Source organism: Haliotis rubra, unplaced genomic scaffold (genome assembly GCF_003918875.1).
Source record: "Haliotis rubra isolate DU_JTF1 unplaced genomic scaffold, ASM391887v1 Scf369, whole genome shotgun sequence".
Taxonomy (NCBI): Eukaryota; Metazoa; Mollusca; class Gastropoda; order Lepetellida; family Haliotidae; genus Haliotis; species Haliotis rubra.
This window is the reverse complement of record NW_025767045.1, coordinates 421,662-437,998: the sequence shown is the minus strand read 5'-3', so window position 1 is coordinate 437,998 and position 16,337 is coordinate 421,662. Positions and strand designations below refer to the sequence as shown.

Sequence of the window (16,337 nt, the reverse complement as noted above, 5' to 3'; positions counted from 1 at the left end):
TGAATATTGTTTTCAACTTAATTAATTAAAAAGGAACAAAGGAACATTTGATATTTCTCTTCCCTGGAAATGTTTTTAGTGAAATGGCAGTTAGGAATTCTTGACAACATTTGTTACAGATTATCAGTTCCTAAGATGGGATCACTTGCAAAAAGTGATGTTTGTGTTATGATTATTGTAACCCATGTACTCTAACAGACTGCAAATGATCTTAGTTCACATCAGTGTCCATTTATCCCTGGAAATCTGTGATAGTACCAGAAATTCCACCGCTACAGGAATCAACTGCACTTACCTCTGTTACACTTTCATCTTTCAAGTCCTCATCCAACTCTTGAACCTTCTCACGGATATCATCCGTATAAAATGGCTCAAACAACTTGTGCTTCTTCTTCAGGAAGCCCTAAATAAAGAAGTTGGTGAAAACATTTGTCAATCCCCAAACACACCTCCGAGAATTCTCTTTTCTACTACCATAAATAATATATGATGAGTATTATATATACCACAAAATTGAAATGAAACAATCATGGTAGAAATATAACAATTGTCATGGTTCAATCAATCAATCCTGCGTCATTACTAGTGGTGGTCCGATTAATTGAAATAATTGAAGATTGGTCACAGTGCCTAAACGACCAAGCAATCGATTGTGTTTTCTAAATATAGAACACAACCAATTTTGGAACACTTGTTTGCATCAACAATATTTTACACAAGGTTGGTTTTGTCTGTGTCATTAAATTGACATTTCATAAGCACTACCAGCTCATTCCAAGTCAATATATCTTAAGGAATCCAGGAAATCTGCGTTCCTAACATACTAATCAGGGTTCGACACTCTTGCTTGTCCGCTTGCCCGTGGCAAGTACTAATTAATCAGGGCAAGTAAAATTGCTAAAAGGCTTGCCCGAGTGGCAAGTACATATTTTGTCAACTTCTAACCTCAATTCACTGTGTGGTAGTGTTTACAAATTGCCAAAAGCAACGGCAGACTTCATTGGCTGGGACTGATTTCCTTTTACCATCACGAGCGACGTGGTTGGTTGTTTAGTTTCAATGCAAACTCCTTGTCTCGCTAACGCGTAACATGGGGCAAGTAGTATCTGTGATGGGCAAGTAGTTTTACTTTTCTACTTGCCCTCTTGGCAAGTGGGAGAAATCAGTGAGTGTCAAACCCTGCTAATCATCCTTTAAATATGCGAAATTGCCAATGGATTTTGTGCAATTTGCAAAAGACCCAATCGCAAATTACTACGTTTTTTCTTATTTATGTGTGTGTGCATTAACAAAGATAACAGGAACATTTGATAAATGATGCAAACCAATTATTTTCGATGATTGATCGGTTGTAATGAACTAATCATCAATTATGAGATTTTAAACAATTCCCAACACTAGTCATTACTGAAATATAGTGACGTTACTATCACCATGCTTGAATTAGTATCAGATGTTAATGTCACTGGCCATCTTTAGCAGAACGTCAAACATTGTAAACAAGCAGGTCAAACAAACAAGGTTGGTTGGTTGGTTGGTTGTTTGATGCTGCTCTCAGCAATATTCCAGCTATAAGGCGGTGGTCTGCAAATAATTGAGTCTGGACCAGACAATCTAGTGATCAACACCATGAGCATTGATCATCACAATTGCGATATGATGACATGTATCTTGTTCAATTTGCCCTTGATCATCGATTAGACAAGACTGTCAAATACCTTCTGCGTGATATCACCTTCGCTGAGTTCTTCTTCAGCTCGCCAAGTCTGAAACACAACACATTCCAATCAACTTGCAAGGTCTATTATTGACCTCATCGTTAAAATTTAGGGGGATACGGGCGGAAGTCATACACTGCTTTTTGTCCAGTGCCCATAAAAAAGCAGTGCCCAGAAGTACCCTGACGTGGAGATATCTTTCAAATTGAAAAAAATATTACATCCTGGCCAACACACAGGTATGTCAACCGACCCAGTATTTATATGAGTGTATACTGGGATTCTCTATTATCGCGGCACGCGAAAACATCGGGAAAGCAGAAACACCACTCTCCGCATCGGCTGTTTACATATGCAAATTACGTAAAATATATTCATCGCTCTTCAAAAAGTCATTTATTTCATTGGAATGTCATGTCTAATTATAGAATATAAAAGCATTCATCTTTTCAGTAAGTTCTAGAAAATTTGAAACTAGTATGACCCCTACTGCCATTACACTGACTGAGTTTGGTTTTACGCCGCCGCTTTTAGCAATATTCCAGCAACATCACGGCGGGGGACACCAGAAATGGGCTTCACACATTGTACCTGATTAAACATCAGTCAACTGAAAATATATATAAAATGCTAAATGTCAGTAGCCGTTCATAATCCCGATGGCGACAACATTAACTACCGCGATAATAGTAGCTATATCCACCCATGGGAGGTAACTTTTGTCGCCCTAAATCTCGACCTGAAAACTTGTCTAAAAAATCTCGCAAAACAGTGGGTCATTTCTACGCTTTTTAGTAACGAAAGGAATGATTGGTGAGTTATTTTTAGCTAGCCAGACACTCACTCAGGACATTTGTCCTACTGATTTTATAGGCTTCAAAATCACTGGGTTTAGTTACACAATGATGGTAACTTCCATGATGAAAAGATTTTCATATTTGCATTATAGAGACATTGGAGAATATATCCTGAATCTTTTGTGAAAAAATAACAATTTTTAAAAAATGAGTGAATATACCTAATAATAGAGGGTCCCATGATAACCTTTCCCTGATGAACGTGTGTTTCGTTAGCTTTGGCTTAAATGATTTATTTGGTGACCATTGCTTAGAAATTATCACCGAATGAACCGGAATCTTTGCATTCCCGGGATCCTGCAAAAATGGAATCTTCAAAAAGTATATAGACCTGTTCAACACTGAAAATATGCCATATATTCAGTATATTTAAACAATTTACTTAAATGCGAAATAGCTATTGTAATAAATTTTGGCTCAAAACTATTATAGTCTACCTAAGGCTAAGACTTAGCTAGGTGTCCCAAGAATTACAATTGGGACTGTATCAGCAGTTGGTGGAAATGATAGCGATAACATTTTTGTGTAATTTGTTTACTGATTGCGTGTAAATGCTGGCTACCAACTCACTTTTTCTTGATACTGTCAGACAGCTCAGGAGGTTGCACAGTTCTACCAGGCATCGTTCTCTTTTCCCTTTCAGTGTGACACTATTTCGCGCCACCACGTTCCCGCAAAAATATTTACAATGGAGTCATCCAAAAGGTCATTTCCGGTTCACTACACAATGTATTTGTAATACAATTCTACTCAAATTTCATGAAGTGGATTATGACTTTTAAAAACTATGAAAAGGGATGAATGTGATCAATCGAATATAACGATTGCTGTGATATGTTGATTCAAAATCCTTTGTATTTTCTCATATACCCTTCGCCGAAGAAAAATGGAATAAACCGGAAGTTATCGATACTTGTCAACAACAAACATGGCGTAGCAGACGATGGCGGCAAATTCAATCTAGTATTACTTTGATTGTAACATTGGTTGGTTGATCTTATTTTCTCTTCTGAAAGTCGAAATATCCATATCTTTCGATTACCTTCAGATGTGAAAAGTAGTCTTTGTCTGTGCGGAATGAGCCAAGTTGCCGGAAAGAACATCAATGGGTCTCTAAAGATTCAAGTCAAGTCGAATGCGATTGTTACAATGTTATGATATGGGCGTTTGTCAAGTGCAACCGATGGAAAGATTTCCGCCCGTAAATCCCGTATTTTTAAAAATCATTCTATGCCTAAGAATGTAGGCCTATGGTTTTCATAAAAAAAGTCTAAATTAACCTAACCCTAAAACCTAAACCCTACTCCCTCTAAATAATCCTAATAAATAGAATACATTTCAATCGGGGGTTACGGGCGGAACTCTTACCCAACCGATGGCACCTTTCACTTCGCTTACTATTTACAAAGACTTTCTGCATTGACATTGCAATTCCCATGGGTCTTGGTGCCTTTCTGAGACAACCTATCTATGGTTTATGGTATCGTCGATATAAGATAATAAAATGCAATGATTTATTGCCAAATCTCACTAAGGCTGGTCATCAACCACAGTAATTTGTACCTGTACACAAATATACATACTTTTTTATCACTTTTATCACTTGTGTATCCATGAGACAGAGAGAATTCCTGTGCATAAAACATGTGACATGTGTTGTAATCTTGATACATTATTAACTAAGTCACAGATACATCACAGCATCAAAATGTCAGCAGAATTCCCAGTTGAGTGAATACTGAGTTGGTGAAGAACAACTTTGTATTGTAATGGAAGAGACCCAGAAACTTGTCCATGAAATAAAACATTGTATTTCTGAGATTTTTTCATCTATACTTCTGTAGTCAGCTTTGTCTTTGATATTCCTAATGTTTATTCCTTCACCATGCATTCTCACATAAGTTCAATTTTCCCAAATGTTCAAACTCAGTTTTGAAAACAAAACAGTTGTTAAAAAATCAAGCAAAAAAGGTTCATTTCACTGTTATTGATGAAGTGAAATTTTGAATGATGAAGCATCATGATTATCCCTTTTGTTCATATGGTATTGTTATGTGTTTATTTTAGTAATGTGATTTTGGTATGCACGGCAATGCCTCTTCCATTATGGCCAGAGGAAGCTAGCTTACAAGTGCTCACCAGTAACTGTATTGACATAGTATATCTATGTCTTTCAACTTCTTTTTGTTCCTTTCCTGTTTCCAGCATACCCATGACTTTGGAATATTGACTTTCAGCAAGCTACGACTTCGAGTTAGCAGTGCAGGTGTACTGTATAATTTTTATGAATAGCGATAATGCCAGTAGCCTTTGTTAAGAAGTCATCCCGGTTCACATTTTAACTGATTACTTCATATCCAAGCATACCCAAGAAGATCCTGGTTAGAATTGATCTTCAGTAACCCATGCTTGTCGTAAGAGGCGACTAACGGGATCGGGTGGTCAGGCTCAGTGACTTGGTTGACACGTCATCGGTTCCCAATTGCGTAGATTGATGCTCATGCTGCTAATCAGTGGATTGTCTGGTCCAGACTCAATTATTTACAGACCACCGCCATATAGGTGGGATATTGGTGAGTGCAGCATGAAACTAAACTCACTCACTCACTCATATCGATCCTTACCTTGCTGATGGGGTTAACTTCTTATTATGTGGACAAGGCGTCCGACTTTTAATCAGAAGGTTTGTGGATTGAATCCAAGCAGAATTTAGAGCCATCTTCACATTCCTTTACTTGTAAATCCTCCTCGTAAATATGTAACCTATTTTCAGTGTGAAAGAGATGTCACAGGCAGCTTTCTTGGATGATGTCGTTAGCTGGGATGAGAAGAAATGTTTGGAGAACCTTGATGAAGCTCTGCCCAAGCTCATTGTATCCTTACTGAATATGCTTAAGTAATCTTTAATAGCAATAAACTTCTTGGCATCATTTGAACTGTTCCTAATAGTCAGGCCTACCATCGGTCGAACTAGGGACCACATTGTGCAGAATCAAGCCTGACACTGAGAAGAATGAACATGTGTTTGAAGCTTACTACAATAGGGGGTTGAGGCCCTACATCCTGATATCAAATTTTCAAGATTAGACTCATAGTGATGAAAAACATTATTTACCAAAGCCTGTCGTCTCCCCTCGCCGCCATCTTTGACAATTTTTATGCCGTTTTGGGATGCCATGACTGCCGTTTTGTACGCGAGTTTTGTTTCCATTCGGTGACCATTCTCGGGGCTTTTGTAGCTGATATGCGAGTTTTGTTTCTATTTTAAATGATTAGTTTTCCATTACAGATGCGATTGTTTTGGTCTTAGAGGAAATTGTTGCAGTTTTGGAAGGATATTTTCCTATTTTGGTGATTTTTGTTCTGTTTTGGTGTACATGAGTTCAGTTTTTGAGGATTTGTTCACCGTTTGTATGGTAGGCCTATAAGATTCAACTACTGGGATCAAGTGGTCAGGCGTTTTGCCTTGGATGCATGTCATTGTATCCCAACTAAGTCGTTCAATGCTCATGATGTCAATCACTACATTGTCAGATCCACATTTATTTATAGACCACTTGCAGCGTAGGAAAGATGTAGAAAATCTAGCCTGTCCACAGGACTGGCTGGTCAAATTTTTTACCAGTCCTGCCAAAATCTAGCCTGTCCTCCAAATATAAATAAAACATAAAAATATTCAAAAAGGTTATTATCATTATATATATGTCATTGGTTTGCTAAAACTGACCTGACATGAGGACGGACTAGATTTATTTTTAACCCGTCCTCCACAAAATTCACCCGTCACCCGTCTCGGACGTTGGGACGGGCTATATTTTCCTACACTGCCACTGGCCTCTAGCTGGAAACATGCTGAGTGCATTGTAAACAACAAACAAGCAAGTCAGAACCATTCCATGCACATATTTATAGAAAACATAAAAAGAAACATTTCCTGTAGCTGTAAGATTAATATTTTTGTTGACAAACATGATAAAGGCAAAATATATAACATCTGCAACAAACATACAAGTCAAAGGTGTTTTATTGTATCAAAGGCCATCAGCCCATATACAAGTTTACATAAATACACTGGTTGAGAATATACCGATTGGTAGATGCAGTGGAAATGATACAAATATAACATTCATTTAACAATTGGTGGTAATCAGGAGGACTTTTTAGAGTAAGGTAAATCTGAAATCCCATTCAACAAGTTATTTCTTAGGTCCATTCCATGTTTTACAAATAGAGATAATCTAAATATTACATCAGCATCATTCAATGACAAAATAGAAACAAACCCTATGCTACTCATCTTAGATGAGAAACGTTCTGGTATATATTTAGTTCGTATTTCTGCATAATAAGGACATTCAAAGGTAAAATGTATTTCTTCTTCTATAGCAGAGTTACATAATGGACAAATTCTTTGTATTCTTTCACGTGATTTATTCCGTCCATAATTAATCATTAGTTTTGACAAGCCATGTCTGTATTTAATATATATATTTCTTTGGTTACTATTTGTTAAAACTAATAAATATTTTCCGTAGTGTCCGTATATGCGATACCCATGTAAACTCATTGGCGGATCCAGAGGTGGTGATGGTGTGTGTGGGGGGGAGGGTGTTTTTCGAAACCCAACCCCCACCCCCCTTGAGAAATGACGTAAGACCACATTGAATTATTTTTTTGCGTTGGCGGAACCAATTGGGGGTTCAGGGGGTTCGAAGCCCTTGAAAACCAAAACACACACACACACACACACACACCTTTCAAAATTCCTGGATCCGCCCATGAACCTTATCGATAGTATCAAGATGAAAGAGCATGTAATAAGCTATTTTCGGAAGCCGATGTTCTGGCATATGGATGATATTAAACCAATATTTTAAACTCTTTATTTGCGAATTAATGTAAAGTGGGTATCTTCCACGTTCTCCATGTATCATATCATTTGGAGTTGCTAATCCCACACAAAGAAACTTTTTACATGCCAGTAGGTGAATTCTTTCTAAACATTCAAATCTTTGGTAATCCATACAATAGAACTGGCTGTATTTGGGTATCAAATAATTTGAAAAATACATTAGGTGTAATAACTCCAAGTTTATGCGAAACCGACATCATATTAAGTAAAGCTCGTTTCCCTCGCAGTGATAAATCAGAAACACATTTGTCCATATTTAGTGTTGAATTAAACATTATACCAAGATACTTATAACCATTAACTACATTAATTCGTTGTCCATTTACGTACCGTCTCTCCATAATATTTAAAGGGCCCCCCTTTCTGAAAACTATAATTTCTGTCTTATCTAAATTTACAGATAAATTCCATTCCTTAGTGTAATACATTCAACTGATTCTGTAGACCAATAACTGTGACAGATAGTAAAATAACATCATCGGCAAAATGGAGCATAAGGATTTCTAGGATGTCAGGATACATCTGTAAACCATGCTTACCGTTACTTGAAATTTAAAAATACAATTCGCTAATGAAAAACAAAAATAACGGAAGACTCAATATACATCCCTGACGTAAGCTGGATGGGCAATCGAAAAATCAGTAACACCATAGTCACTACCTACACACGATTTGATATTTGAATACATTGATTTTAGTATATTAAACATCTTCCCTTGTAGCCCAGATTTTCTCAAACAACACCATAATTTATAATGATCAACTGTATCAAATGCTTCTTTAAAATCAAAAAAACTTATATTTTGTGTTTACGACGTGATAAACATTTCTGAACTACAGCACATAATGTAAAAATGTGATCTTTGGTTGAATAATTTTTTCTAAAACCAGCTTGAACTTCCGGTATCTTATCTCTCATATTGGCCCAGTTAGTAAGTCTATTATTTAAAACAGCAGTAAAAACTTTCCCAAGGACACTCATTAATGAAATCCCCCTATAGTTGTCAGGGTCTCTCGGGTCGCCTTTTTTTACGTAAAGGGACTGTTTCTAAACAAGACCAACTGCTGGGAAATATTTGATTATCAAAGAGTTTGTTGAAACATTTATGAAGAAATGGCATTATATCAAATTGGGAACATTTAAGCATCTGTATCAGCACTTGATTGGGTCCGGCAGATTTTTGCGTTTCTTAACTTGTTTATTGATGATGTAATTTTATGTTCAGTTGTAGTAGATTTTAGAATGAATGCATCAATATCTGTGAACTGATCTGATAAGATTTCATTTTCATCATCCAAATGAGGAGAAAAACATTGTTATTTGCAAAAACATTTTTAAAATGGTAAAGCCATTCTGTTTTCGTTATAAGATTCTTCTGTTTGGGTTTGTTTTGTAATGATCTTATCTGTTTCCAAAAGCTAAATTGACTATTTATGCTTCAATGCAATCTTTCTACTGATTTCTTACATGAAAGGATTTAAATTTTCTGCAAGAACATGTATAATGATTTCTTTGTCTACAATATGCTATTCTGTTAGCGCCTGTCTCCTAAGTGCCCTACCTGTTTCTCGTTTCGCTTGTCTACATTCTAGATTTAGTGTTTTTTTATTATTAGCAGTTTGTGAACTATGTCGGACTGGCTTTTTCATGCAGCTAGCAGAGTCTGATACAATCTCGACAAAGTGACTAATTACCTTTTCAATAGCATTATCAATTTCTTTTAGGAGCATTTCTTTGTTTTCAGCAATCTTATATCTCAAGTTATCAAGAAACATATTAGAATAAGAATCATTCCATACAATTTTCTCTGATGCTGTTGGATCCATGCGTGAATCATTGGTACACCTATTACCCATATTTGGAAATTTACACATTAATTCTAGTGGGAAGTGATCAGAATCAGATCAATCACCGATACTGAACATATTGATGAACTGAAAAAAAATCAGGCGAACTTCAAAAGTAATCATTTACACTGACGCCATGTTTCCTACAATAAGTAAATTCCCCATTAGTATCACCATAGACCCGTCCCCTTACGATGTAAAGTTTAAAAGCATAGCATAAATCCAACAACATTTTGCCAAATCTATGTACAACTGTGTCCTGTGAAGTACGATCTTCAATTGGGTCATCCTCCTCATACAGAGGGGCAGTGGGGTAGTCTAGTGGTTAAAGCGTTGGCTCGTCACGCCGAAGACCCGGGTTCGAATCCCCACATGGGTACAATGAGTGAAGCCCATTTCTGGTGTCCCCCGCTGTGATATTGCTGGAATATTGCTAAAAGCGGCATAAAACCAAAACTCAGTCAGTCAGTCAGTCCTCATACAGATGATGGCTCCTGTAACAATTTATCTCAGACTAACGCACAGCATTCAATATGATCAGTCTATGTAATTCACACTATGTTCTTGACATGAAATGAAGTTGGTCAGAAATACAATTGCTACTGGACAACCTTAACTCTCTTAGACATGCTTACATCAAGTGAATGGTATTGAAGAAGAAATTGGTGAGGTTTTTAAAATGAATTATTATTCTTTACTCATTTGCAGTGAGATCTTAAATTAACTGCAATTGTATCCCAATTACATAGATCAATGCCCATGTTGTTGATCACTGGATTGTCTGGTCCAGACTCGGTTATTTACAGACTACCGCAATATACCTGGAATATTGCTGAGTGCGGCGTGAAACTCAGTCACTCACTAAATTAACTGCAGATTTTCAACATTTTCAACATTTTCAGTGCATGATGCAACTCTCAAGTCAGCAAGTGTCTAACATGTGCCAAAATCTAGCCTTCAGTTTCATTATAATGTATCTTTTATCCATAATAATGAATTTTTGTTTCTGTTTTCTGCATAGAAACAACTGTATTTTCATTCTAATATTTTATTCCTCTAAAACAAAAAGGTTCTCTTTTCCATATTTCAGTTTTGACCCCCATAAACTTATGAAATTTTCAGTACATTTTAGTATTATTATATGAACATTCTTAGCTGAGCTTACAAGACCATGCCAAGTCTTACAGACTCAGGCTTCAAACTTGTGGCTGAAGGTGCAGACTGAATTAGGAAGCCTCCATTCAATAAGGCCCCTGTGGGGTATGTTAAAGCATTCGGAGCATAGTGGTGTAGTGGTTAGCATGCCGGACTCTCACGCCAAAGGCTCGGGTTCGAATCCCGATGGAGACACCAAAATTTGTGACCTGTGTCTCATACTGTGTTGTGTCCCTGGGCAAGGCACTTCGTCTACATTGCACTCAGTCCACCCAGCTGTTCAAAATGGGTACCTGAGAAGCAGATGTATGGACCTATACGGTCCCGCGAAGCGCACAGTAGCAGCTTTGAAAGTTCAATTCCTTCAGTGTAATAATGTAATGCCAGAGAGCAGCATCGTCTTGGATTCTATGCGCAAAAATTAGCATTATTATTGTTATTTGCTCATCTCACCCAAAACCCGTGTTCAATTCCCCACATGGGTAGGAAGTGCCAATTTCTGGTGTCCCTCACCATGATATGACTGGAATATTGCTTAAAATTTTGTATCCCCACAACCAATCATGATTATGAAAATATCAGTTGTTGACAGGTAATATTTGTGTTATTTCAGGTATATTGAAGATAATCTGCCACTCTTTCCTCCCTTGTGTTAAACAACATGAAGCTGAAAAGAAAATCTTCAGCAAGATTGCTGACAAGGTAAAAAAATGTACAAGTTGGCACCAAAACTTAAACAAAACTCAGTATGTAATTATTAAACATTCAGGGATAGACACACAGCCAATGGTCTGTTAGTATATTTACAATGTATTTAAAAATAGCACTGATAATGGGGCCCATTAAGGAGGAGGTTTCACATCTTAGTTTCACTCAAAGTAGTGCGATAATACTGCTGAAGTTAGGATGGTAAGATCCCAATCCCAATTTTCGACAGTGATTTTTCCATATTTGCATGCACAGGGCACTTAATTCATAATCACAGGTGAATCTGTGGTTTGTCCAGGAAGTTAACGACTTTTACAGTTATTTAAAACTATACTGAACCGCAAAAGAAACGCCACACCGATGGAGGTTTCTGAAAGCACGCACTTTAACTCCCTCTAATTAACAATCAAAACGGGGGATTGAGTTTAAACTTCATAATTATGGTTAACACATTTTTGGGAATCACATTCAGAGTTCTCACAAACAAAATCACCAAAAATGGTACCTTTAGGATACCTCAAAGTCAGTGTTGTGTGTGGCCTCCATGGGCATCGATGATGGCATTGTGTCGTCTGTACACGGAATGAATTAGCAGATTCATGAAGGCCATAGGCACTTGGGTCCATACTCTGCGAAGTGCCTGATTGAGTCCAGCCGCAGTTGTCGGCCTTGGTTGGAGGTCATTCAGTCTTCTTTGAATCTCATCCCAAAGGTGTTCTATTGGACTTACATCAGAAATGAGTGCAGGCCATTGTAGGGTTTGGATGCCATATTGTCTTAGGAAGTCCATTGGTGCTCTGGCTGTTTTGGCACGAGCATTGTCTTGATAGAAGACGTGATTTCTGTGACGTCCAAAGCGTGGTACAACGTGTTGTCTTGTGACTTGGTCAATATAGTGAGCAACTGTCAAGCCATTTCTTCGTCCTGGGCCGATATTCTGGAACACCACTGGGCCAACTCTCTGGTTCAAACCGATTGCACCCCACACAATGATGCTTGGACCACCCAATGAGTCTCTTTCAACAATACACTCATTGGAAAACTGCTCCCCACGCTTTTGCCGTACTCTCACTCTGCCATCGGCTGTTGAAACACAATGTCAGCTCACCAGAAAAAAAGCACATTTCTCCATTGTCGATAACGCCGGTGACGAGCGGTGAGGACAGGACCACGATATGGTCCGTGACTGCAGAGGTTTCTTCGGCGCTAACGTCGACGCACTGTATCGGCACTAATGGGTCTGTTGTGAGTCCCTGTGGTCTGGTGTGCTGTTTTCGTCGCTCTGGTGATGCGATCCTTCTGACGGTTGCGCACAATCTGTCGGTCGACTTTGTGATGTTACTGAAGGTTGTCCACTGCGTGGATGCTGGTAGTGGCCTGATACTGCTCCTGCAGTTGGTAGATTTGTCTAACATGAACATTAAAATGATTGGCTTCTCTCGGTGCAGACTGGCCAACTTGCAATCGTCCCAAGGCTTGATTCCTCTGATCTCTCGTAAGTCGTGGCATGGTGATTGTGTCAAAACAAGAATGATTTCAGGGGAGTTTGGGACTCGCATTCATTGGTAGGGTTGTCACGACTTGCACGTGCATTTTCATTTTCAGGAATGTCATACAGAACCTTCTACCATGTCTGCCTTTTTAGGTGCATATGGTCGATATGCTTTTTCATCAGAAAACACACTGATGTTGGTAATAACTGTCAATTTGGATTGAAAAACATGTTAACAAAACGGTACAATCATAATAAAAACACCACCTTGTAAGAACAAAATGTTGCATTTGGTTTTGAAAAGTTGCGTTTCTTTTGTGGTTCAGTATAGGTGTCTCAAACATCACAAACCTGTTGAGCTAGAACTCGGCTTTAGTGCATGTATGGCAACATATTTAGGTAACTTTATGAAGTACCATAAAAATAGTTTTCGAAGTTGTTTTAAGTTTATCACCAATCAGCCATGATCTTTCTTAAAGAAATCTGTAAACAAAGCATTAAAAAAATGTCTGATTACATGTATATCAATGAAATGCTTTCTCAGGGAGAAATCCAAGAAATCATCTTGTGTTGTGAATATTTGTGCAACATTGTCATGTTGTCTTTTTCCATTTGCTGCCATATTGAAGACGTGCAAGAATTTTGACAAGATTCTGGATGGTATTCGAAGTGGGATCCACCAAGGGACGTGTCTCACAGCTGGGGAAATAACACAGTCACTTGAGGTGATTGCTTTTACCTATACCTTACCTTTTCAGCAGACCACATATTGTTCTGTGTTGTAATTGAAGCAATAACAACGTGTCTGTTCTTACAAGCTTCACCTGGGGCGGTGGAGTAGCTGAGTGGTTAAAGCGTGCGCTCGTCATACTGAAGACTTGGGTTAGATTCCCAACATGAGTACAATGTGTGAAGCTCATTTCTGGTATTCCCTGCCTTGATGTTGCTGGAATATTGCAAAAAGTGGCGTGAAACCATACTCACTCACTCACAAACTTCACCTCACTGAACTTCATGAAAACTTATTGTTCCAAAGGATGTAAAGGATATTTGAAGTTAAAAATGCTGTCTTCCTCACTCACATGAAAAATCATATGTGTTGGGCGCACACTTCTTCAATAATACACCTGTCATTAGCAATGATATATATGGTCAGTATGGCTTAATAGGTGAACTTCTTTTAGCTGTGGGGGCTGTGGGGTAGCCTTTTATAGATATTTGGTATACAGTTGATTCCCCACTCAATTTTCATCATTTATATGTTCGGTGACATTAGTAATATTGGTAAAGCAGCACAAATACACTATGTGGTGAATATACAGTTGTCTCTTTTTCATATTATATGAATAATGGGTACACTATGTGAATATGAATCATGAATATTCACGAATACAATATTGTAGTTAAGTGGTTGATGTACAATATAGAACGCCCATGTTGACAGTTTTGATTTGTCAGAGCAATAACCAGTGATCTCAAATTTGGTGTGTAATAGTTATAATCGACAGTACTATGTGCAGTCTTGGCAAACTAACATGACTGGCACTACTGCAATGCTAGTACATGCTCCATTCTTGCATATCTCACTTTGGAAAGGACATAAGGGTTCAAGTAAAACATGCTCCCTTAAAAAAATCGTAAATATTCGTTAATATACTGTTCTGGTGACCACGAATAACGAATTGAATTCATAAAGGGCTACGGTTCGATTCACCGAATATGCAAGTGAATCATTACAGCCTAAGTTCACATATGTATATTTTGCTCATCTATATATTGTGTGGCAAGTCACATGTCAGGCTGTGTTAGTCGCAATGAGTCCTTAGATGGGTAACTGTTTGGCAGTTTGTCTCTTTCTAATGCCTCATATGCAGCAAGCTAAGAATTAAAAATTGTGTGACCAGCATCCATTGTTTATGGAACTATGTGCATATGTTGCAGATGGCTGTGGAGGTGGTGGACTGTGTGGAGAGCTGTGTAAGGGGCGTGTCCAGCAATCAGCTGCAGGTGGAACATGTGCACTCTCTCCCAGGCTGTACAGTCCACATACTGGCAGGCTCCTACTCCCACTGCAAGGTGGGGACATGAGAATTGTCTCCAGATCCTCGGATTCCGGGATTTTGGTTTCATTTTGAATGTTCGATGTAAATCTGCAATAAAGATTTAAGGGGGTAATGTTGAAACAAGGCGAGGTTATGTATCCAGGAAAATTGATTATTTTGGCCCATGGCCAGTCTAGGAGAGGTCTCAAAACACACTTCAATATTGCCAAATTCAATTATTATTATTTTTGGACACCCCACCTGAGTGGCCCCCCAAGACCCTTGGCTAAAGTTTGGTGAGAACACTACCCTTGTTTGGATCCGTGGTTAGAATTGGCACTTGTGGGGAATCGGAGTTAATGAGTGAGTGTGTATGGTTTTACGCCACTTTTGGCAAAATCATGACAAGGGACACCAGAAATGGGCTTCACACATTGTACCCATACATGTGGGGAGTTGAACCCGGGTCTTCGGCGTGATGAGCGGACGCTTTAACCACTAGGCTACCCCACCGCCCCTCATGTTAGTGTGTATTTAGGGTTAGAACAGGCACCAGTGGCTAAGCTTGAGGAATCTTAATGGTCAGACTTGGGCACTTGGTTCATGGTGTATCATTAACCCTTGACAAGTCATTTCTTGTATTAAAAGGACTGGTTTGTCTAGACAAGAGTTGAAGTTTGATAGGCCTCAGAATATGACATGTAGTTATCAAAAACAAGTATTTGTCCTTATCCTGACTCATGCTATATTGCTTAGGCCTAAAAAAAAAGCTTGTGGTTCCGATTTCCCTACCGACCCTAAATATTCCCGCCGAGCCAAACAATTTTACTCACCACATAATAAATTAAATTTATTTTCTGACACATGAGTAATGTAAAAATATTTTGCCCAAAAAACCACAAAAAACCTACCTACCTACCTACCTACCTACCTACCTACCCTAGTTCTGAAATGTAGGAAATCGGAACCACAACATTTATTTTTGGCCTTATCTCCCTTCTCCTTCGAACTGTTAAGGGGAAACTTGAATCCCTTTCAGTTCCCTGACTTGACAATTTACAGACTGCTGCCATATAGCTGGAATATTGCTGAGTGTGGCATTAAACAACCAACCAACAAACAAATCATATGTCCCAGGATTCAATATGGAATTCGAGGCGACTTGGAATGACGTCTGCTTCTTCTATCCATGCAGGATAGTGGCGACCTGTACAAGGACCTGTTGGGGATGCTGTCTGAACCTCTCTCATCTCTCTTCCGGAAAGCCCACAGTCTCCAGATGGTAAATGGTTACCAATTTTTTTTTATATATATCTATATTCATGTACTGTTAATGAATGAAAAACAGAAAGTTCGAAACTGTCAGGAGATGTGAGGTTCAAGTCTGCCAACAGAGGGTGCTGACAGTTGTTATAAGAGTTTAGAGTTTAGAATGCAGACATGGTAGACCACAATATGGCTCTTTATCAGTTGTTAGATGTGATATCGTATAACTTAATAAGTAATTATGAAATGTTAATTAAGAGCCTGGAATCTTGGAAAATATGTTAATAATTATTCAAGTCAGTATGTCTTCATATTCCGGGTTTTCTGTTTTGTTGCATC

At 38.3% G+C, this 16,337-nt stretch overlaps 2 protein-coding genes across 3 annotated transcripts in view; one reads left to right on the top strand and one right to left on the bottom strand.

Moving 5' to 3' along the window:
* The window catches only part of LOC124285774 (DNA (cytosine-5)-methyltransferase 1-like), a 48,640-nt gene extending 45,378 nt beyond the window's left edge, over positions 1-3,262 (bottom strand). For both annotated transcript variants that reach the window (XM_046722044.1, XM_046722045.1), the window contains exons 1-3: positions 3,146-3,262; positions 1,719-1,766; positions 296-403 (exon numbers count right to left, since the gene is read on the bottom strand). The gene's annotated coding sequence lies outside the window, so the exon portion shown is untranslated. The remainder of the gene's footprint in view (positions 1-295; positions 404-1,718; positions 1,767-3,145) is intronic.
* Positions 3,263-3,482: 220 nt separating this feature from the next.
* Positions 3,483-16,337, top strand: part of LOC124285750 (uncharacterized protein C1orf112-like) — a 43,389-nt gene continuing 30,534 nt past the window's right edge. Inside the window, 7 exon segments of the mRNA XM_046722023.1 lie at positions 3,483-3,561; positions 5,349-5,448; positions 9,961-10,000; positions 11,104-11,192; positions 13,320-13,415; positions 14,632-14,766; positions 15,928-16,014. Of these exon segments, the coding sequence (XP_046577979.1) occupies positions 5,359-5,448; positions 9,961-10,000; positions 11,104-11,192; positions 13,320-13,415; positions 14,632-14,766; positions 15,928-16,014 (537 nt within the window). The 5' untranslated portion in view covers positions 3,483-3,561; positions 5,349-5,358.